The sequence below is a fragment of the Schistocerca gregaria genome, chromosome 3 (genome assembly GCF_023897955.1).
Source record: "Schistocerca gregaria isolate iqSchGreg1 chromosome 3, iqSchGreg1.2, whole genome shotgun sequence".
Lineage (NCBI taxonomy): Eukaryota > Metazoa > Arthropoda > Insecta > Orthoptera > Acrididae > Schistocerca > Schistocerca gregaria.
In genome coordinates this window covers 567531388-567557005 of record NC_064922.1, presented here as the reverse complement: position 1 = coordinate 567557005, position 25618 = coordinate 567531388, and the positions used below count along the sequence as shown (strand labels likewise).

The 25618-nt window shown below is 42.2% G+C and overlaps 1 protein-coding gene across 1 annotated transcript in view; it reads left to right on the top strand.

Moving 5' to 3' along the window:
- The window catches only part of LOC126355972 (acylcarnitine hydrolase-like), a 91947-nt gene that overhangs the window by 22004 nt on the left and 44325 nt on the right, over positions 1-25618 (top strand). Inside the window, exons 2-4 of the mRNA XM_050006578.1 lie at positions 1126-1260; positions 9535-9811; positions 19832-20017. Coding sequence (XP_049862535.1) covers positions 1126-1260; positions 9535-9811; positions 19832-20017 — 598 coding nt within the window. The remainder of the gene's footprint in view (positions 1-1125; positions 1261-9534; positions 9812-19831; positions 20018-25618) is intronic.

Here is a 25618-nt window from a genome sequence, read left to right as displayed (position 1 = left end):
TCTGCTATGTTTACAGATGCAACAACGTTTCTGAGTGATCGGTTCTCAGCTTCCACAATGTGCATATTTCTTGTGATTAATCAACATGTCACATTTACTTGCGCTCTTCAAGTGCATGAATGTGTCGGCAGGTGTTGTGGGTGACTGTTTAATTTGCCCCATTTATCTCCTACCTAGGCCATTAACCAGCCGGCTTTACTACAATTACCTCGCCAGAACATTGCCGGAATTGCTGGGTGACGTGGCACTCTCTACGAGACAGCGCATTCGGTTCGAGTGCGATGTGGGGCCAGCACATTTCAGTCGTCCTGTTTATCAGAAAAGTTGGTTGGCAGAGGTGGTCCATTATAGTGATCTACTACCATGTCCTACTTGATTCCCCGATTTGACCCCTCTAAATGTTTGGTCTGGAAAGAGATGTGCAACTTAGTTTAAAAAAACGCCGTTGAATAGCAAGAGGACTAGTTGTGCCGACAGTTCTAGCAGCAGCAGGGGAAATTAAGGACACTCCTGCAGTATTTAACTGTATTAGACAGAACATGACCTGCCAGAGTAATCATTGTTTACAAGTAACTGGAGGCTTTTGAACCTCTGCTATAGAAGTAATTGTGTTGTGTTCATGTTGTTGTCTCTGGGTAATAAAGAATCAAAAATTGTTTTTGTTAGTTTTTGTCTACCTCAAGTAGGTTTAATATCCTCTTAAAACGGTGCCTCACAAGAAGACACTTTAGAAAAGTGTTCCCAGTATCCCCAACAACCTCCCAGAATTGACTGGTTTAATTAATTATCAATCAAAGGAAACAACCTCTACTGGTTTAAAAACTTGTCACAGGAAAGATATATAATTGTTTCAGTATCCCGTGCGACCTCGCGAAGTTTGGTGGTTTAAATCATTTCCATCTTGTATATTAAAGATTCAGCGAACTTCTTCCTCCTTTTATACCCAACAGATGTTATTTGATTATCGTTGATGATAGGGATCTGATGGACTTCGTGCACAGGTATAGAGAACATAATGCACAAGAAGCTATTTTCAGATATCAAAATTACATCATTGAAGGAAGATGATGATGCTGTTGGTACATCACCTTTATAAGTTGTAGTAAATATGTAATTTCTGTACAGGCTGATGACATACTTGTGACCGTGGACGAGGGCACGCTCCTGGGAACCACAAAAACCAGCCTCTACAACACGACGTACACGGCCTTCCTCGGCATCCCGTACGCTGAGCCGCCGCTTGGAGCGCTGCGTTTCGCTGTGAGTTTACTGCCAGCAGAGAGTGATAAGTAACAACCTGTTCAACTGATACTGTGTCTAGTTCACATGCGGTTACAGCTTAGTTGATGAGGAAAGTGTCCACGAGGCACGTATTGTATGAATCAGCGAGTAATGAAGGAAGATTATGTTTCAACGTACCGTCGAGAACTACCAAGGAACCCCTTTGAGTGTGAGGTCGCAAAAGGCCAATAACGTTTATGAACGTGGTTGAACCGGTCGGAGAGTAACTCACAACAGTATTACGATGCTAGTGGTGTTGATATAAAGCAGAGCGATAGCAACGGTAAACAAAGCAGACATTCCATTATATCTACAACAACAACTGCCGAAGTTGACATTTTACTAGAAGGGAACCAAAAGAATTTCGCAGTATGAGAAAGACGTAGCCGATGAAACATTAGCGTCTCTGCAAGAACGTGTGATGCTCAAGTGTGCGGACTATGTACATGAGGAGTTCAGTGATGACGATACCCGCTTAACAGGTGAAAGTGATACTGAAACAGGTGTCGAGCTATGTAGTTCATCATCTTTATCAGACAGGGAGCCACAAATCCCGTCGCCAGTGAAACGCAGTAAAGGACAGTCGTTGTCCAAAGCGAGAGTACTAAACAAAATTACATACATGGTAGATCATCTGCAGTACAGTAAGAACCCAATTATGAACAAATTTCGAATACGTCCGCAGCAATATGACTCTGCAGTGCTAAAGAAACACTACGGATAGTCAAGAGAGGACAAGGCGCACTTGTTGCAAAAACTGATGTTTGCGTGTTTCAAGGTTGCGTGATTCAATATGCATAATAATGATGCACATGAAACTGCGCGCGATACAGCTTACAGTGATATAAAGGTAAGCAGAAGATGGTTACACAGCTTCAAACAATGCTAGAGAACTTGAAGACGTAAGATAACGAAATTTGAAAGCGTCAACTTGACGACGCATATCAGGTTGCGAAATCGACCAGAAAATTTTTAAATTAGATAAACAAACCTTTCTCATCGTTCACTAAGAAACTTTTTTAAACTCCTTCCATCCGGGATTTGAAAAGGAAATTCATATGAAAGGAAACTTGGAAATTAGAAATACGAAGAGAGTTGTACCAAGATTCAATGACCTCAGTTCCTCAGCATATTCGTATACAAATATGCCGACAGTTGATCTGGATAGCAAATTGGCTGGAAGGTTATTTATTGTACATTGAGAAGTTGGAGGTGCTCCACCCCGTACTATTCTTTCTCGTGTGCGTCATCATGCTAGGGCAGTAGGGAATGTTTACTTCACAGCACGCAAGAGTGGGAAAACTGGCGTAAGACAACTACAACTATGGTATGAGCACAGCTTTTTGCCGGTGGCTGGTCAGAATAATTTGCTTTAGTTTGATTTGTGTTCTTCTTTTTGTTCTTCTTGCGGATTATCTACGGCTGGCGCCGCTTCTTCGCCCAATTCACCATTTACTTATCTCCTGACTTTCCTTAACAATCATACTTACCCCTTGCATTGCATTATAGTGCCAGTTGCGTCATAGGCGACCCCTTTTCTTCCGCTGGGATGGTATCTATCGTAGTACCCTATTTGCTATCCTATCCTGCTTCATTCTATTCAGGAGGCCAAATCACATCAGCTGTTTCTGTTAAATGTTGTCACAGATATCCCTAACCATTTTCATCTTCTGTCATATTACGTCATTTCTTACCCTATCCATCCTAGTATAGTTTGTGATTCATCTTAATGAGAAGCAGATTTTATCCCTCTAGCATCCACAAAACTACCCTCTGACTGTAGTCTTATACAGTATCTTCTAGATGTTCGTTTTATCTTTTTGTTCCATAAAACGTTCATTGCCCTTGTTACAGCTCGTCTTTTACTAATCTTACTAGGAATGTCGTCATTCCTTGTGCCCTGTTTATTAAATAATACCTCAAAATACCTTGCTTTATACATCTACAATTACTGCTCCATCTACCTCGAAATTTTTTATTTTTTTCGTTCCCAGAGTCAAGTATTCATACTTCTTCATGTTCATCCACAGGCCAGCCTTATTGTATTCATCTTAAAGTTTTCTTATCATATAGCTTAGATAATCCTTATGTTTTGCTAGTACATCTGCAAAATAAAGACTAAATATCTTGCTGTCCTCTGCTGTCACTGCTATAACCTGGCATTTTCTATGCCAAAAGTGCAGGATTGTTCTAAGAAGCAACTTAAATACAGTCGATTACAGCCCACATCCCTGTCGCAAACTCTTATTAACCTCTGTCCAACTATTCCCATCCTTACTCTCGATATGTTATTATCATACAATTTCTTAACAACCTTCAGCAATCTTTCATCTGACCTTATCTCTTTCAACAACCCCCACAGTTTTCTGATGGTTCGATTATTGTGTATTAGTCAATGCAACATGCGTCTCCAGTCCAGCCTTCGTGCGTTTTCACACATTAGTTCAATCTCGAAGATGTTGTCCATCACCCATCTTCCAGCTAGGAATCCTGCTTGCTCTTCTTGCTGTCTGTGACTTGTTTCTTTCTCTGCCAGATCTGTTAGTACCTTCAAGTAGTCTTCAAACGAGAGGTAACACTGTCAGTCACCAATAATTATTTGCATCATTACGTGACCCTTCATTATTCACTGGTTTTCCATTCCGCTGGAACATCTTCTCCATTTAAGCAGACTCCTTAGCATCTCAGACAATCTCGGCGGACCAAACTTTACCATCTCTAGATATATTGAACCATACCTGAGGCCTCCTTTATCATACTGCACCTCATACCCTGTTAATGAATTTTTATATCTAAACACCATAATCCGTCCTATTCCATTCTGACCTCACATTTATATGAAAATTCTGGCTGATTTTCCTAGAACAAATTCTTAAAATACGTTGTCCATTGATTATGAGTAATATTATTATGATGTAACTTTTCACTAGTTGACACACGCAATGATGGTGATTGTTCTTCATGACTGGTCTGCGTGTAAAACTAGAGTAAGCTCTGTTTGACACTGCAGTTCGTACCACCTGGAACCACTATACGAATTCAGCCTCTAGATGATTGTTTTTTCTGTGCCTGTAATATATCTATCGCACTGTCTGCAACTAAGCCCTATAGGCTTGCCAGCTTCAAGATAAGCTCTACAACAGACTGTTTCGCATTCTGTTGCATGCCATCACATTCCATCAGTTATCATCACCCAGTCAGAGCGCTATGAATCTATATGCCTTCTTTATAGAGTGGATACCTAGCTGGACGTCGTGCACAGTTTGTAACTCCGATGGAGTTCGATATTGATGATGCAAACCTTTGTTAACACTGTGATGCGAAGTTTTTCATTCGGTTTTCATGATGCAAGTTAATGGTTTGCTGCGAACATTTTTTGAATATCGACGATGTTCATGTTGTGAAGTGTAATACATACGTCTCATTGAAGGTTGATCCTTACACCTCCCGGACACTCATTTTCTGTCGCCCTCCAAATGCGTATGGTGAGTCATTAGCAGGCAATATTTTCCTGTCATAATTGTTAACACACAACTTTCAAATTGGCCTCACTAAAAGTTGAACTTGCGACCTCGCACACAAGGGGCTCTGTGTGAGTCATTAGCTATGGATCACAGGCTCCATAAGATAAACATTAGAAGGACACATGGTGCTTCTTTTTCAAAGGACCATCTGAATCGATTCAGGGGGAAAAAAGGAAAATCTAAATTGAGGTGGCGTTTACATCTACGTACATATGCCGTAGGCCACAGTACAGTGGTTGGCTAAAGATACTGTGTACAACTGTTAGATGTCACTTTTCCTCTACCTCGCAGATGGAGTGAGGTAGAAAAAAATTTCTCTTGTCTTTACAGCCCTTACGCGATATGTTCGTTAGTGGCAGTAGAATGGTTCTGCAGTGTGACGAAAATGCCATTTGTCTAAACATGTTCAATAGCGTTTAACGGAAAGAACGTCCTCTTTTCTCCAGGGATTCATATTTGAATTGACGGAGCTTTTTCGTAATACAAACATATTCAACGAACAACCAATAACAAATATAAAAGTACACCTCTGCACTCGTCCAGTGTCTTCCTTTAATCCACCTGGCGGAGATCCACAAACTAAGAGGTACTCAGTGGACAGTGAAAGTGTAGTTAATGGAATTTCTTATTCTAGAAACGTAACCGAACTGATCTGTGAACATGGTGGATTTTAAACGCATTACAACAGGAATTATTTATTCTCGCACCAAAAACTTACATAGTACAGGCATTTATGACTATATTATATCTTCGAATGCATTTTCTCTTTCTTGATGAAGTTCATCTTCTTGTTGGAGGCTGGATGCAGTAGGCACTGAAGCATGTGATGAACATTCTGTTCTTCTCCACTGTAGACTGAATATCATATTGACCATTGTAGCCCCACCGTGCCAAATTAACCTTTTGTCTGCCAACTCCAGATTTCAGTCTGTTCATGGTCTTCCGATAGCCAGGAGGCAGAGCTTCTGAAACTCTTTTTAAAAAAATGGTTAACTTTTGATGTCATCAGTCCCCTAGAACTTAGAACTACTAAAATCTAACTAACCTAAGGACATCACACACATGCAATACCGTGGCAGGATTCGAACATGCGACAATAGCGGTCACGCGGTTCCACACTGAAGCGCCTAGAACCGCACGGCCACACAGGCCGGCAACTCTTTTTCCAGCTAGGGGGAAGGTAGGTCGAAGCCTTCCATAGCTCCAAACTAAGTTTTACAGCACTTGTTCTAAGAGCCCGATGCTCCAGGGAAACTCCTCCTTGACTCTAGGAGTTGCGAGTGCGGTTCTCGCCAGTACAGAGAATGCGTTCTCTCCTGCTCCCTTCCTTTCCTCATTTGCAGGTACTTCTCTTCGAACAGGACGTCGTGCTATTCCTTCGAGGTGGTAAAGTCATTAGAGTGAAGTGGATTTTAAGCAATCTGTCATGATTATGCTGGTGTCATTGGCAGCTGTGCCCACCTGTTGGTATGTATTGAATTATACCAAACAAGACAAGCACACTTAGCCACAGAGTAGCATAATGCTATTGCAGAGATTTGTTGAGTATCAGGTTAACTATCCAATGTGATCCGGCCAGTCTCTGCAGAAGATTATTCCTAGTGGAAACATTCCACTTGCAGTTCATGCAGTTCTCCTTTGTATTTTACGGTCTATAGCCTTTCAGTTTGGCACCTGAATGTACTATCTTTAATTTGCGGCAACCTTCCCTATTTCCCAAATGAAAAGGACATACTTGGGCCTTTGTGAGCTTTGGTATCAATCGGTTTGTGTCGCAGTATCTGGAAAATTGTTTGAGGCCAATCTTGAGAGTATTCTCCACTAATTCAAAATCCACTGGGTGGCTAGAGCAAGGGCAACGGCATACGAGAAACTCCTCCTATTAGGAGCTATGCGTTTGCCATTCGTGTACATACTGATATGAATTGGAGCCAGCAGAGTTCCCTGCGAAAGGCCGCTTTCCTGTACTCTCCATCGACTAAGCTGTTCTTGGTAGTCGACGAAGAACCTGCGATTCTGCAAAAGAGTGGCGATGAAACTAGTTAGACTAAAATCTTTGGTCAGGCTTTAGGCCAGGGTTAGTAGTAACTGGGGGCTGACAGCGTCATCACTGTTAAAAAATCGACACATACCACTCTTGTCGCCTTAAGAGATTCAAATCCATCGAATCCTCATTGACTCGGTATAATTAAGCGGTCAATCGCAGGTGACAGGCGATTCAATTCTTTCCAGCAATTGGTAAGGCAGTCATCATACTTTGACTGGTCTAAGATTACAACACGAATGTACTTGCTATATGTGATCTTTCAGCTTGGTATAATATTACACGAGGAAAATAAATCTAAATTTATCATGGCAGTGAATCACTAACGCTGGTGGGGCTGCATTTTTACTGTAATAACCCCAGAAATATCGTCAGTCTCCATAAAAGAAGTTATTACAATACTGTTCGTATTCCCACATGATGACCGATGCAGGGAAGAAAACATCTGGCAGGTGTTAAACGCTTTCTTAGTTACATGTTCTAATCATAATGTTGTGACTTATTTTCATGGTTTTTACGACACACTCTGTTTATTCTGTCGGGTTTGTGAATATCTGCGACGATATAAGTGTGACTTATATATGATTGGGTAAACAAACGTTATGAGTACATTAACGGTGTGCTTGTGTATTCATATTGTTGTGAATAACTGTAACAATGAACAAGTGCACTGACTAAAACTGCGTTCGATTCAAAATCTTCTGCCTCGAAAGTCACCACCGACCCAGCCGTGCTGAATGCACATAATGGATCACCGTCAAACCTGTCGTATGGTCATACGAAATACATGACAATACTGAGGTTCATACAGCTTAGTGATCAAAAACTGTACTTCAGAACTTCTGCTCGCATCCTGGCTAGCAGATATCAGAAACGAAACTTTAACTTTTTGTGTAACTTCCTACCTCCACGTTGAGTACGAGTCTGAGTTAGCGATGTTGGATGGATAGACTGTGCCAAAAATTCGAATGCCGAACTTGCAGAGCATTTACGAAAATATAGTACAATATTACTGTACTTCACAGCACAGGTAAGAATACTCGTGCTGCGTTCCTCTCTGTACAGAACGCGATGGCGCGCAAGTAAAACACTGGACTCGTATTCTGGAGAACGGCGTTTCGAGCCCTCGTCCTGCCATCCAGATTGAGATTTCCCGTGCTTTCCTAAATTATGGGGAATATTGGGATGCTTCTTCGGAAGGCGCGACCAGTTTCTTTGTCACCCATCCTCAACATAAACTTGTGCTCTGTCCCTAAACACCTCAACGTCGACAAGATGTTAGACTGTTACCTTCCTAGAGAGTTTCTCGAGATGATGCTCTGGTATAAAACATTCTCGAAAATGTTTCATATACCAATCTTTCTTTGTTCAATTTTTCTTTCAACGAAGTTTTTAATGCAACGTTTTACTATTTTCTTATTAGTAGTTATATGATGTACAAATAAGGGGTTACGAATAAGACGAACATTATCTGATATAAACGAGTCAGTCACTTATAATATTGAAGTAATACTTTATGAATGAAACACACACGACACTGGTGTAATATTCTACAGTACTGATAAAAATGGTTGTATAATACTTGTAATAAATTTTACACCATTGTCGTTTGTTTCATTGATAATGTATAAAATATTCTACCAAGAACCGACGGAGTAGTCAGCCAGTACAGCTGAATCAACAGCTTAATCGACAGATAAGTGTGGGAAAATATCTTTGGCTGCTAATTTGTGTGATGAAAAGCCGTTATTTCTGCATTCCGTAAGCTTTCATCACTCACTTTTCTATATTTTTAACTCTCGCTTGAATTACTAATACAATGTATCTAATGTTAGATAAGGAGTACAAGCAGTACATCAGATGATGGTCAAAGCTCTTGGGCCTTGGTACGGGATCCTCATGTCCACAATCTTCGGCACCGGCGTTTTTGCCCTCATGCTGAGTCTTTCTTCCGGGAGCAGGCTGCAAGCCGTGGCGCACTGTCAAGCTTTCGTATATTTAAGGAGAGTATTTCCATGTTTATCGCCACGAATGTGCATCAGAGCTATTCAACAACGTTACTGTGATAGGCTGAAGAGTTTATCGGTGCAACACAGGAAGGAGAGCGTAGCGTGTGTCCTCATAGCTCTGGAGACAGCCAGCCAAGACGCCGTGAACCAAAGCACGTAGCCACAACTAAAATGGTTCGAGTGTTTAACAATCTTTCCTAGCGCTCTATGTTCTGTTTCCACTGATACGATGCTCTTACTGAAATGCGAAAATTGACAAAGTCCATATCTTGATCGAGTATTTCACTACATTCATTTACCGCTGAGTGTTGCGTTATTGAGGCGTACAGGCAGTTCATGCTGTTCTAAACGTCCTTTAACTACACGAAATCTCTCCTATATCATACTGGCACATAATTTCGTATACTGCTGCAATCTGGTCGGTCTTTCGTCAATCTCAACTTATCTTTTGCTTTATGGTTGCTTGAAAAAAAAAAGGCTTTATGTGACGCTGATTTTAATTTCATATAATGTTATAACACGCTAATGATTTTACGTCAAAACAACAAAGACAAGTAATCATCATCATCTGGTGCATTTCCACAAAATATTCAGATTTCTTCCTATTTTAGGGACTGTCTCTAAGAAGATAGTGCAGCTTCCACAAATAGCCTAGTGCGATTTTTTTCTGTCTCAGGCTCCGCAGCCAGCAGCAGGCTGGGATGGAGTGCGGAACGCCACCCAGTACGGCAGCGACTGCGTCCAAGAGGACGGCAGCGGCTCGGAGGACTGCCTCTACCTGAACGTGTACGTGCCGGGAGTGCCAGAAGAGGGCGCCAACCTGCCCGTCATGTTCTGGGTGCATGGTGGGGGGTTTGTACGTGGTGGGGGCTCGGACCGCGAGTACGGACCAGACTTCCTCGTCTCCTACGGTGTCATACTCGTCACCATAAACTACCGGCTGGGAGCTTTAGGTATGTACTGTTATCCTGATGGTAGGTCACATTTTCAATGCTTTGACTCAATCTGCTAGCAGTTCGTGACAGACTGGATCACCACACCGCCTGGCAAAAACTATCTGTACAGTCCTATGTAATGCAGAATTGACCGCCACATATCAAGAGAGGCGAACCCGCACTATAGAAGCAGTCCGGGTGTGTTTTGTTCTCATTACTGAAAGATTAACAACAGATTTTGTCAGCTAGGAGAGCTCACTGATGCCGACTAGTCACTGGGTGCCACCTGTGCGGCAAAGTCACCAAGGACGTTTCAACCCTTGGAGGCTGTCCAAGTCGACTGTAGACGAAGTCATTGTGAAATGGAAATGGGAAAAAAGGACACATTTACATCAACACCAGGCAGACCTCACGTACTGACAGACTGGGACCTTCGATCACTGCAGAAGGTGGTTGTAAAAAATCGCATGCAGTCAGTGGAAGGTGCAGCACCAAAGTGTAGTGCCGGACGGAGAAACGCTGGTGACATTCGCGGTGGTACTGTAGTAGGTCATATCAAATATAGATATACTTCTGGAGGAGATTGAGCAGGAACTACAACATACACAAGATATTAGATCGCTTTATTAAAGTTTGAACAATATAAAACACTTAACTTTGAAGCAGTCCATGTCCACAAAAATGTCTATGTACTCGTATATATTACTATCGTTGAACTCTGTAACGTACCACTTTTAACACAAGATAGACTGATAGTCATATCTCAATATTCAGTTGACTCTAAACTTCGGTTTACTGTTGTGCCTTCTACTACAAATAGCGCAGCTGGATCTGACTAACAAGACACCCCTTGATTGCGAGGTCGCAAGTTCAGTCTTCAGTAAGACCCATTCGAAGGAGCAGTATAAACAATAATCACAGTAAAAGTGTTAGCTACTGATGACTCACCATGCTGCACCAGAAGGGCGGCAGAAAACGAGTGTATGAGAGATGCAATCTTCTATGGGATATGTGAATTACACTACACAACAAGGACATCTTCGACATTCGTGAAATATACAAAACAAAACACTAACTTGCACCACGAAAACCAAATGAAAAATGGCGAGCCACAGTGATCACAAAGCTTCGCACCAAGAAGATCGAAGGCAAACTGCTTGGGAGTTACAAACGGTGCAGGACGTTTATTTAGGTATCCACTCTTAAAGAATGCGTATAGAATCATACAGGTGTAACGGGATGATGATCTGATGTAATGTGGTGGCATGAAACGGTATGTGAAACAGTCTGTGGTGGAACTTAACGTGATGATGGCTATCCTTTAAGGTATGGCTGCGGATAGTGCGATAGTACAATGAATCGCAAAAAACGGGTATAGGCAAGTGTATTCAAATACAGAGAAACTTAATGTTATGTAGAAACTGTAACTCGTTCAATCTGAGTATGCCTGGTTAGGTGTAAGAGAGGGCCTGAAGGCCCTAATCTTGCCAGGTAAAATAAATGCATAAATAAATAAATAAATAAGTAAACAGGCAGAATACGGCGCTGCGATCGGCAACGAGACAAGAAATGTCTGGCGCAATAGTTACATCGGCTACTGCTGCTACGATGTCAAATTATCAGGATTTAAGAGAGTTTAAACGTGGTGTTACAGTCGGCGCACAAGCGATGGGACACGGCACCTCCGAGGTAAGGATGAAGTTGGGATTTTCCCGTACCACCATATCGTATGTATCAGGAATCCGGTAAAACATCAAATTTCCGACATTGCTGCGGCCGGAGAAAGATCCTGCCAGAAGGAGACGAACAACGACTGGGACAGAAGTGCAACCATTCCGCAAATTGCTGCAGATTTCATTTCTGAGGAATCAAGAAGTGTCAGAGCGCGAAACATTCAACGAAACATCATTGAGATGGGCTTTCGAAGCGGAAGGTCCACTCATGTAACCTTGATTACTGCACGACACAAAACTTTATGACTCGCCTGGCCGGTCAACACCGACACTGAACTGTTGATGACTGGAAACATATTGCCTGGTCGGATGAGTCAAATTGTATTGAGTGGATGGGCGTGTATGAGTGTGGAGACAACCTCATGAATCCATGGACCCAGTATGTCAGCAGGGGCTGTTCAGGCTGGTGGAGGCTCACTAACTGTGTGGGTGTGTGCAGTTGGACTGATATGGGACGCCTGATACGTCTAGATAAGACTGACAGGTGACAAGTACGTAAGCATCCTGTCTGATCACCTGCATCCCTTCAAATCCATTGTGCATCCGGTGGACTTCGGCAATTGTAGTCGGGCAATGCGACACCTCACATTTCCAGAATTACTGCTGTGCTGCTCAAGGAACACTCTTTTGCGTTTAAACAATTCCACTGGCTGCCAGACTCCCCAGACATGAGCATTATTGATCTGGGATGCCTTATAGCGTGCTGTTCACAAGAGATTTTCACACCCTCGTACTCTTACTGATTTATGGACAACCCTGCAGGATTCATGGTGTCACTTTCGCCCAGCATTACTTCAGACGTTAGTCGAGTCCATGCTACGTCGTGTTGCGACACTTCAGCATGCTCGTAGGGGCCCTACACGATATTAAGCAGCTAGGAAATGAAATGATCGTATGACATTGTTGGCCGGGATGTCCCATTCGGGTTCAGTCGCCAAGTGCAAGTCTTATTTCATTCGGCGCCACATTAGGCGACTTGCGGTCGATGATGAGGATGAAATGATTATGAGGGCAGTCCACGAGCGGAGAAAATCTCCAACCCGGCCGGGAATCGAACCCGGGCCCAGTGCATGGGAGGCAATCACGTTACCACCCAACTAAACAGGTGGACATTAGGCAGGTGTCCCAGTTTCTTTGGCTCTTTAATGTATGTATTGCACGGAAAAAATAGACATCCAGAGGCTGAATTTACCAGTGAATCCGGGTGGTATGAATGCAATGTCACACACTTATCGCGAGGGGTAGTTTGCTATGAAGGAGTATGATTCTTGCACGCAGATCAGAAATGAAACAAAAGCAAGTTATTTTGACTAACTACTGGCCAAAAGCAGTGCTCGTAACATGGCTATATTTCTCTTACGCCCATTTTCCCATTATTATTTGTTGTGACGTAAACATTCCCTACAATTCTTGCAAGATCACGGAGAAAGAATAGAAGGGGGCCGAGCACCTCCACAATAAACAACTTTCCAGCCAATCTACTACCCAGATTAACTTTCGACGAAATTGTATACGAATACTTTGAGGCATTATGTTAGTTTATCTTGATACAGCTCTCTTTGTATCTCTAATTTCCAGGGTCCCTTTCATAAGCATTTCCTCTTCTGATCACAAGTGGTCAGTGTTGAAAACAATACCTTATTGCACGATGGGATATATTTTCTTATGTCACCTACAAATTTTCTGGCCGATTCCGCACTTTTCTGTGCATCGTCAAGTTGACACTTTATTTGAAATTTCATTACCTTACATCTTCCAATTCTGTAGCAGCGATTAAAGTTGTGCAACCACCCATTGCATCCCTATAAAATGTAACCTAATTCGCACCAAGTTAGATACACATCGCTGTCATGCACATTGCACAAAGTACATCGACCATCCCCGAAATATGCAAACACCAGTTTTTGTAACAAGTACGTCTTATCATCCCTTCAATATTCGTAGTTTCTCTTATGAACTACACGGTAATATTGCTGCGGATTTATACGAAATCCTTTCATAACTGCTTCCTTTATATACTGCGAATGATCTTTGATGTACGTAATTTTGTTTAGTACCCGCTTCTTGAACAACGATTGCCCTTTAGTGCGTTTCACTGGAGACGGAATTTGTGGCTCTCTGTCCGACAAGGATGATGAACTGTATGGCTCGACACCTGTTTCAGTATGACTTTCACTTGCTAAGCACATATCCTCATCATTCTACCCTTCATGTACAATCTTTGGGTCCCTTTCCAATGAAATGTCAAATTCGGCGATTGTTGTTGTGGATATTATGCAACGTCTGCTTTGTTTATTGTCGCCATTGCTCTACTTTGTATCAACACTACTAGCACTGTAGCACTGTTGTCAGTTACTCGCCAACTAAGCAGTTCAACCACACTCCATAGCCATATACTGCGCTCACCACCGTATACCTCCCGCCCGCCCCCTGCTGCCATTAGCAGCCAATATTGTAGATCCATAAAATACAATAAGTGGGGTCTCGAATGCCGTAAACATCGTTGGCCTTCTGCGACCTCCCACTCAAGTGATTTCTTGTAAAACGTTGCTGTCGTTGTGAGCGAGGATTGCGAAGTTGTCTGAGTGGCGCTGCTGTCTGACGTAAGTAATCTTCCGGTAGCAGTGGCGTGTGGAACTTTGTGTTTGAAGATTCCCATGAAGAGCTAGGACTATTGTTTACCACTTTCAATAACCTCCACGAAAAAATCAGTTTCACGCAAGAAAATCAGACAGCTGATAGGACCTTAGACTATCTCGATCTGACTCTCTCCATTATTGTGGCAACAAAATAGATTTCAAAATTTTTAGGGAAAGCAACCTATTCCGACATCATCATCCCAGCTGATTCCACCCATCCTCAGGCCCATAAAATGGCCTTTTTTCACTCGAGTATCCATCGAGCCCTTTCCATTCCGCTTTCGCCAGTCAACTTACAGAACTAATTAAAAGTTCTCGAAAACATCGCTCAGAATAATGGATATAATCCCAGTATAGTGAGACAGTCGTTCAACAAAAAAACACGAAAGAAGACTACCACCCTTTCCAGTTCAGGTACCCACAATCAACACCAGGCAACGAAATACATATCAGTTCCCTTTATATGTAACATATCCTATAAGGTAGGTCGTTTATTAAAAAACCTAGGGTGTAAAGTTTCATGCTCTACCACCAACAACCTCAAAAAGAATTTAGTTCATTCTCTGGATAAAGATAATGAATGATAAATCATCGCTGTCAGGTGTGTATAAGATCACGTGTGCTGAATGTCCTTCTTATTACATTGGCCAGACAGGAAGGGCCCTGTCTGTTAGGTTTAAAGAGCATCTGCCGACAAAACGCAGTGATGGAACACGAGGATCTACATTTGCTGAACATCTGGTCCAAAATGCGCATGCTCCCAAGCCTAAAAGACGCAGAGCTTTTGCATAATGAAGTCAAGGGATGTAGGCTAGGCACCCTCGAAAAATTGCAAATTTTTAAACATCTTATTTTTGATAGAGACAACTTACTTAATGATCAGCGCAACTAAAAAATAGAAGTTATTTCGAAGGATTTCAACCTTTACTCCAGTGGAGTTGACCCCCAGTCAGCTTCGAATGGCCGATGCTGTTTCCCTATCTGCTTTGTCCCTTTATTATAGTGCGATTGTACATGTGTGTCTTGGTATTTCGTAATATGCTTGGTAATGACACATAATTGCTAAGGCGTTTTTATGTTAAAGACATTTTATGCTTAGCACGCATGGTTTCGATACTAAATTTTTAGTTACTGTAGCGGGGCTTCGCCCTCTTACTATAGTATTTAAATGTAAAGAAAAATTTTATACCTTGGCGTTGTAGTTTGTTCTCAAGTAAATTGTTTAATGTTGCTATACCAATAGATAGGTTTGTCCATTTTTTAGGACGGCTTTCAGTCACATTTTGTTTATATGTATATTTGCTCTAAGTAATTTTGAGACAGTTTATCTCTCGCGCCTGCGTATGCACTTGCGCTCGCGCATGCGCTTGGCCGCGCCGCTCACGTGTGGTCCTTATTTCTGGCCGGCGTAGCTCCGTCTACGTTCGCCTTAGTGGTTTTAATTTTGACAGACATAATCTTATGATTATGCGTCTTTATTGTTTTAATTTTAAATCTGTGACATGGCCCGTGTTTGGCCCTCAAAATAATTTAATTTTTTGTAAGTATCACTATTTTTTTATTCGATCATTAGACTGATGATGCATTTCAGTGAGTAATATATTTCAGTATGTGGTTTAATTTGTAGGTTCTGAAGAAAATTCCATTACTGGAATCGAAACCTAGGTAAACGAGTAAAAATTACCTTGCAACTGAAGGCTGAAAAAATTGTTTATTTCCTGAGAACGAGTCTGCGCCGACGTCTCTCATTCACTGCTTCTTTAGACAGGGAATGTCCTTACCAGTAATTCTGTCGTCCTATCAGCAATTATCCCAATACAATCACTATGCGTAGGGAGTTATGAAAAATGGGGTACGATAGTCGAGCAGTTCATCACAAGCCACTCATATCTGTAACCAAAGTTAAGCGCCACGCTATTGGTGGTATAAAGAGCGACTGCAGTGGACAATGAATGGCAGGAAACGAGTGACTTCTAGTGATAAATGAGGCTGCACCCTGGGGCAATCCCGTGGAAGGGTTTCGGTTGGACGAATGCCTTGAGAACGTCATCTGATATCATGGGTAGTGTCAACAAGGAAGTATGGAGGAGGTGGTACTACTGTACGGAGAGCGCTCTTCGTGATTGGGGTGTGGCCTCCTTATTGTGCTGAAGAAAACGCTATTTCCGGAAGGATACGAACACATTTTGAAACATTATACACTGTGTGCAGTAGAAGCACAGTTCAGAAACTTTGATTCTTTGTATCAGAGTGACAATGCACCCAGTCTTAAAGCAGCGTCTGTGACACAATTGTGTGTAAACAACCACATTTTTGAAATGGACTCGCCTGTCTAGCGTCCCGACTTAAACACAATGGAACACTTTTAGACTGATTTAGAACGCCGACTTCAGTCTGGATTCGAGCGTCCAACATCACTTCCTTCCTTGGTTTCGGTCCTTGGGGAAAACGGCCTACAATGCCTCCAAATTCACTCAGACACCTCACTGAGATTGTCCCCAGCAGAGTTCAAGATATCATAAAGGCGATGGGTGGGGTCACTTACAGTAGTCCGGATACCTTTTTAGATAGTGCAACTATCTTACCAGCTATTCTGCTGTATAGGGCGAAATTAATAGGATCATCATAATTAAACAGTGCAAGGAGGTAGTCAAATGATTTCAGCACCTTGAAGGAACACAGCTACAGAGATACGAAAAGTGAATCATTGTAAGGACCTTCCGATAGAGCGATAGAGCTAGTATTTGTGCTATCTGCAAACAGTTAACAACAATAATAAACCAAATTTGGTAGTTATAACTATTTCATACTGTGAGTGTTTAGTGAAATGAAGTGATCGTATGATATTGAGAAATCGGGAGACCCCACTTGGAGAAGTTCGACCGCCGAGTAGCAAGTCCTTTTAATTGACGCCACATTGGGCACCTTGTATGTCGGTGATGATGAAATGATGATGAGGGCAACACAACACCCAGTCCGTGACCGGAAAAAATATCCGATCCGCCCGGGAATGGGACCTCTTACCACTGCAGGATAGCTGATCACTCAGTTAAGGGGGCGGACTCTGTGTTGAGTAATAAACGACGTCAGTCATTGAAACGTTTTCCCTTCAAGTGTTCAGCTACGCGAAACATCGTTCTAATCAAGTCCCATTTTCTCGTGATAACTACCTGTAACCATACATTTAGGATCAAAGTAATTTTTAATTCAGGAAATGAAATATATGTTTATATATGTCAACTGACAGAGTCTTGGTAAGAAAGATGACTCAAGCGTCCCGCTGGAAACCACACTGTTACACGGTGCACTACTCAGTGACACAGAGTAAAATAAATCTGCAACATACATTTCTCTATTAATAGCTGAGTAGTTCTCAGACGTTTAATGGTTGTCACATTAAGAGACAACTTCCATCTGCCCACATCAAGATACCTCGTACATGCTGGTAGTAAGATCTCCATTTCAGAAACACCACCATCTTCGTTTCAAAAACTGTCTTTAGTTCAATAGAAGCACTCCAGCCCTCATTTACTTCTCTGTTTGTTCATTTTCCTATCCATTTTGTTATTGTTTCAAACTGGCTTAAGCGCAAAAAATTATACCTTTACTTTTAAACGGAAGCACTTTCTTTTCGGTGTGTTTGTATATTATATTAGTCTGCGGCAGGTTCAGGTTCGATCTGGAAAAATGTACGAATACAAGAGTCCTTATTGACTCTATGACATACCTTACAGGATAGTTTGAAGGAACGGAAAACCGTTGAAGGTAAGGTGGAGAGATAGGCTAACCAGTGATGAGGTACTGAATCAAGTCAGAGAGAAATGATCCGACCAGAAGAAGAGACAGGTTGACAGGACACAACCTTAGATACTAACGTATAGGTCCTTTGGTAATAGAAACAAGTTTGTGAGTGTGAGTGGGCATTGATGGTGTAGGGGTAAAAATTATATGAGGAAGTCAGAGGTCAACTATAGTAAGCAAGCTCAAATGCATGTAGTCTGCAGTAGTTACACAGAAATGAAGAGACTTACACCTGGCAAACTAACATCGAGAGCTTAATAAAAAACCGCACGACCGCTACGGTCGTGGGTTCGAATCCTGCCTCGGACATGGATGTGTGTGATGTCCTTAGGTTAGTTAGGTTTGAGTGGTTCTATGTTCTAGGGGAATGATGACCTGCCCTGTGAACCATCTGAGCTAAATCAAACCATTCTTTATCTTGAGGAGCACAACAATAACATACATCGACAAATATTTTTCTCTCTGAGAGACTATACAACTGATTATGCGTATTAAATAAAAAAGCAGATTAGGCCAAATATATCACAGAGGGCTATCAAAAAGTAATGAAAAAATCTTTCTTTACCATATTACTTCTTAAGTAACTTAGAACTTCCATGTAAATGATTTACTTGCGGGAAGGAACGAGACTACATTTATACATGTTAATATTTTTTTTTAAATAGCATTATGTTCGCTGCTGATTGGAAGAAATATATAATTTGCTACAGTCAAAGGTGAACATTGCAGCTTTAAAAAATGTGCATCACTGTGAACCCTGTCCATGAGATTTTAATCACAAATTTAGGAATTTTCTGACAGTTTGGAGGACAGATCCTGCACTATTCCACTTTCGATGATTTTCGTTTTGTTTCGCCTCTGGCAACACCAAAGCATTTTCCATAACACTCGTTACCTTGGGGACGGGGCGGAGTGAGTGGTACTTTATGCCCCCTCCCCAAAAAAAAATGGATAAAAATCTGAAAATATCTTTTAGCACACTCTTAGCAATATCAACACAATTTCAGTAACGTGTAGTACCGGGAGGGAGGTGGATTAATGCCCACCATAAAAATGATAATTTCGTTAACTGTTGTTTACTCACAACGTAATTTTTAAAGAGATACTGAAGTTTAAGTATTGTTCTGGACCTGGAGATACTGAATGAGACATTCGTTGGGAAAAGTGAGGTCTACCACGAAAACTTAAATTTTTGGACTAAGTTTAACTGAAAACTTTGAACAGTTGCGCAGTTTGGTAGAAGTACTCATTACAAACGATAAATATTTTTCAGAATTTTAAAATATAGAGTGACTGATAATGTTACAATATTTTCAGATGGTGAGCATAAAGTCCTCCATCCCTTCTCCCCTCGGTATTGCGAGGGTTAACATTGGGGAAACATAGATTTTGTTGCATTCAAAAGTCATTTCCTTAGCAACCCTACAGAAGACAGGGGGCGATGAAGGAAGGACAGAGCATGTTATGGTTCATGTGCCCATTTCCTAGTTTCTTTTAGAAATGTTTTACCGAATAAGAAACATGAGTTTCTACATCCTAACAGGACGAGATATGCGGGTATTTACAATGCTACCTCATGCGACAGAGGCGCGTTTCTCACTCCTCATATTACTCATGGGCAAAGTAAGCTACCGACTTAACAGCCATAATGCATGCATTCTGCTTATGCACTAGCCGCTTGGTCACCCATGCACGCATGCGCTCGGCCCCTGCAGCTCCTGTGGCGGGAGTGACAGCGTGTCGGCTGTTTGTGCACACCTCCTCAGCTGTGCTCGTGTTCGCCCAACTAACACTTAGTGGACATCTGCTACAGCCTGACGCGAGATTCAGGTAGAGAACATGCCGTAAAGCTGCGTGTTTCACAGGGTTCCTGGGTACGGGAGACGAGGTGGTTCCCGGTAACGCAGGCAACAAGGACCAGCAGCTGGCGCTGACCTGGGTGCAGAGGAACATCGCCAGCTTTGGCGGCGACCCTCAGCTGGTCACGCTGTTTGGGGAGAGCGCTGGGGCCATGTGTGCGTCCTTCCACCTGGTGTCACCGCTGTCTGCAGGTCAGTACTCACTGGTGTTCACACCAAACTCTATCTCTTACACCACTGATTGTTTGCACATATTACAATGGCCGTTGAAACCACAGAAAGTGCTTTAAACTGAACACCATCACTGGTGAAGCATGCGTCTATGTGGGTGTTTAACACACCACGAAAGAAGATAATTACAATTCTGCGACTCTGGAAAGCCCTACTAGATTCTTTTTCCAATTGTTCCATAAGTCACATCAGTTTATTAGGATTACGGCATGTATACATTATTCTCTAACAGAAAAGAGTCTGTGTAGGTTGATGAAATGTTGGCATTTATAAGGATACAAAGGAGGTTAAAGATACTGACCACAGAAAAAGCGCTTTGCTCTAAGAATATTTATTCGCTTGAGGCATTAAAAAGAACAAAATTTCTTTTAATCCAGCCCAAGTTGTTTCCTATTGATCTTGAACACCTGTACCTAGTTTCCTTTATCTGATTTGATGATGCGTTCTAATTTGTGTTTTATTTTTTTACACCTACATTTTTCCTACTATTTTCCCTCAAAAGCATGAAAAAATGTCAAATAAAAGAAAATGACGGAATGTTTTCCGTCATCAAAACTCTTCTGTGGTAAGGAAGGAAGGAATGAAGATTATAGTTTAACAACTCGTTTACATCGATATCATGAGAAAAGTACAGAAACTGAAGCAATGAATCAAGGCCAAGAATTGAATCTGAGCCTTGTGCTTACTGGGCAGATCCGTATGCAGTACACCACCCAGGCACAGTGCACTACCCTAGTTCAATGCGCTCTGTAACACAAACTTCAGTTCACACACTATGGAGGTGGAGAGAGAGCATTGGACTAGGACAGTTCACGCAGCTGCGTCAACCACAATGCCAGGCTACTGCACTTCATACACATCTGCCTGCTAAGCAAGAGATCTGCGTCCAAGTGCCGTCCTTGACACAAATTTTAATTTTATGCTACATCTTCTCCCCTTATCGAAGATAAAGTTGAGACTCAGTCTGTTTATAGGAAAATGTAACTCCTTCAGGTATTATTAGAGACGGACTAGGACAGTATCAAGGATGGGGAAGGAAATCGGTTGTGCTCTTTCAGAGGAACCATCCCAGAATTTGCCTGTAGCAATTTACGGTAATTGCGGGAAGCTGAAATCTGTATGTCTGGGCAGGGATCCGAACTTTCGTCCTCCCTAAAGCAATGCGCGTGCTCTGAGATAACTAGAACGTAATGCGAAGCAGTACTGTAATGAATTAAGCGTTACTGTTGAAAGACATTGACGGTTAATGAACGTCGCGGAATCAAATTGCGAAACGATTTTTCAGAAATCGCTCCCAGTTAGTGAAAGCATGTTATTTTGTTGCTGAGAGAGGTGCATCGATAGATCATCGTTACGCACCACCTTTGACTCACTTTAAACACCATCAAGGATTACAGCATACCTCTGGACCTGCTGTACGTAGCACATCTGGTAGCGAAACGGAAGGCATTTTACTTGCAAAGAAAGAGAGAGTGCTTGACTTGATAGAAGCGTTAATTGGGGGCGGCTCTTAGTGATTTTGTAATCTCAAATATCAAAATTAATACAGTAGTCGTTAATAACAAGGAAAACGAGTTCTCTATTTGAATCCATAAATTTTGTAAGATGATAGTAAAACCTGTTAATTATATAATTTCTATAATTTAACAACCAATCCAAGATCTGAAACATTAAAAAAATACAATAACTTGGTGTGGACTACAGCTTAAAAAGTTGTGAATACAGTACAATATGCCAAGGAAAAATAATATCTAAGTTTCAAACAGAACAAAAGCTGTGTGGAGGAGTGCAATAGCAAGGCCGCTTTATATTGTTCAAACTTCCACTTGCTCACAAAATGTAGCTTCCAAAAATCAATCTTGCAATCAGCAATCATATGACAGCATTGTTTTAAAAAACAACAGAGAAATACACTGCCTGAATGAAAGCAAATAACACGGAAGACATGGTTGGATATCACTGTAATTTCGTACAGTACACACTATCAGCAAATATGTAGACGACAGAGCTACAGTTCTCTGTGACAGAACGGTTACCATGTGAATAACTATTGTTCGTGTTTAGTGTTGTTACCAGGTCGGGTTGGGTATATAAGGGGCGTGAACAGTATCAGGTATCGCGTGCTCACTGTACAGACCACGTGGGTGTCAGTTACTTGTACGAGACAGATTTTTCACTCCTGTAAATTTTTAAAGGACGCCCATCATGGCTCTTCATTGGGCCAGCTGGTCGAATCACGTAATATCTAACTCTGCGGGGCATTCGATGGGACCATGTCCCGATGTTTGGAACGTGAGGGCAAACACATTCGTTTAACTTCCGATCGCCCCCAGATGACCAGCACATTTTAACCGCTTCGCGTCTGTACCTGACATCCCAGAATAAGTAATTGAATCCGTGCAACTTTCTGTGTCATCCCTCACCATTGCTCGGAGACTACCAGCAGCCTGCGTACTGAATTACCACGCCACCCTTAGGCCGGTGTTAGCACCACAAGACAAACGCGTACATTTGGAGCGATGACGTTATAGAACGATAAACCAACTATGAGTGGTGTCACACCGTATCCAGTGATGAATCACAGCTCTGAACTACGCCAGACGACCACCGTCAGAGTGGCAGTGACCTAGCGAGGACTCCGATTCTTACAATGTTTTGTAAAGGCATAGTGATGTTACTCGTAGTGTTATTGCGTGAGAAGCTCTGTGATATTACTTCATGTCGCTGCTGAGGGACTGTGACGATACAACAGTACGTCACAGCTATGGTACTTCCTGGTGAGCTACCCCTTACACGACAGTGTCGGACTGCCATTTGAACAGGATAATGATCGGCCACGCCTGGAACATGCCTCTTTGAGCCGCGTGTGACCTTTTGACACTCCGGAGGTCAGGAAAAACCGCACATTTATTCGCAATAGAATGCGTGTGTGGGAGCAGCTCCAGTGTCAACTCCATCCTAGTGCCAGCATCCAGGATATCAGCGACATGTTATAGTAGCTGTGGGCCAACTCATCCGAGCCAGTGAACGCAAAGTCATCCTGGTAAGTTCATTGTAAATTCCACTCGATTCCAAGACCACTGAAATAACATCACATATCCTCTTAACCCATGAAGTATCGTTTCGGTCCCTTCTCCCCTTCTGCGTTCTTTGCTTTTTTGGTGAGATAGCATATCGGAGGTAAGTCACAAGTTTAGCAAATGGTTCTTCTTATTGTACTGCCGCCGAATCCAGATCCTCCTATCTCTGTTTTCCTGACGACTGGCTTATCTCAGCCACACTAGAGAGTGCCGCATCACGGCCGTGGCAGTGCAGTGGTCTGTGCGCGAGTGACAGTTTAAATTGCGCCAAAAGATCTGGCACACCAGTACACCGAGCGAACAGGAAATGCTCCGACGAAGTTTCGGAGGGTATTCACGTATATTTTCTGAGTAATTTGGTACAAGGAGCCAGTGATTTTCGGCGGCTCGCTACAAAGTAACTGCATATCGTTCGATCTCTTAACCCCGTATCTGCACAACCATCGATATGTTCTGCGTGTCTTGTTTGGAAACAAATGTATTCCATTCACTCATTGTAATTGCTGTTTACAGCAGTTCTTCAACTTCAAGCTTGCATTCAGTACTGCTCGGTTTCATCTTAGGTTTCTTGTTCTGTTTAGTTGGGCAGTGAAGATACGTTTGGTGGTGAATATTTAGCCGATTTAAATCTCGCATGTTCGTTCATCAATTTGTTCATCAAATGCGACAGAAGTGTGGCACGACGACGAAGCGCTGAATAGTTCCTACTGGAGATGGGCAGAAAGATTGTTTTCGAGGGTCTGATTAGAACCAATAATTCACTGGAAAGGACTAGCTCTTTCTCATCATCTACTTACTACTTTTTTATATAAATAAATGAAAGAAAGTGCTTTACCTTTTCAGGCCACGTCACTGTATTAATTTTACCCAGTTTTGAAAGAACTTAAAAAGAGGGTTAATACCGCATTTAGTCTACAGTACAAAATTTTAAAAATCACAATCAAGTTTTTGTAGTTTCTTCGAAACTATTAATTTTATGGAAAATATAGTTTAACACAAGAGCTAGAACAGAGGTTAATTTTTTAGTACCTGAAATTACTTGTTGCCATCGTTTCATGCAATATGACAATACATGTATCTAACAAGTTAAACTTATCAGTGTTATTACTTACCTAAGAAAGGTTTGCAACGTGAATGTACATGATGACGAGGCCTTTCAAGTAGAGTCAACCTACTCAGCCAACAGAGTACGTCCACAAAAAAAAAAAGAAAAAAAAATATTTTATTCAACTACTGCAGTTCATACTTAAATACAGGATTATTTGTGAGTACCTCGGAGATTTCAGAAGGTGTGTGAAAACCGTAAGACAAACAGAAAGTAGAAACATCGTTGGATGGGGCATCTCACCATGCTTTTAATTCATATTACAGGCGATCAATCGACAATCGTCAATAAGTGTGTGTGATTCACAGGAGTCGCACACATGAACTTCCTGGGAAAGAGGGACAGTAACCCGATTTGGAATTCTGTTCATTGGACTGCCTATCTTGAGGCTCCAACTAATTCCGTTCGCACCAAATGAAAGACACAAGTCACAGTGAATGGTACCCAGATAGTCGCATCGATACGAAGTGTACTCCTTTCTAGCGGCAAAGCCGCTGTGCATTCTCGTATGCACATATAGGTCCTGAATGCCAGCGTGCAATAGATTGTCCATGCATTTTATTCCTTTTCTTGTAATTTGGCAATGCTTCTTACAGGCCCTGGAGAACGAATGCGTTCCCGTTTCATTATGTCCCATACGTTTTCAATTAGCGAGAGATCGGGTGATCTTCCTGGCCAGGGTAATAGTAGTACACCGCAAAGAACATGTTACGTCGCATCATCCGTATGTGGATTTGCACTGTCTTGCTGAGAAAGTACATCCCTGCACTGTCGAATAAATGGCAGCAGCAAGGAGGTATGAGACTTCCCACTTTACGCTGCAGAAACGAAAAATGTGACTCCAACTACACGAACACTGAAATTGGACCAGAGCGTCGGGGCTGAAAGCACTCTGGAATCTGTAGGTCACTACGTTCCCGCCATACGCTTAAATGTCACTCGCTTACAGACAGAACCTACTCTCATCACTGGAGACAATGGAGAGCCATTCCACTCTCCAGTTAACTCCTTCATGGCACCAGAGTGACCATGTCTGATGGCGTCGTCGTGTCACTGGTAGCCTAGCCAGAGCGACGTGCGATCTAAACCCTGCTGCAAGCCGACGCTTCCCAATGATCCTTGGTGGCACAGCAGGTGCGATATGGGCCCCTATTTCGACTGTGAATGATGTTCGGTCGGCCACATCTCGAATGCTGCGCCGATATTGACCTGCACCTGTACTATGCGGACGTCCAGGATGTGGTCTACATGTGTGGGAATGTTCCACAGGGCACTGATGAGAGCAGCTAATCACCACCGATACACTACGTCCAGCATGTGCAGCATTCCGTCGATACTTCCAGTCTGCTTCCCGGAAGCCCACAATGCGACCCCATT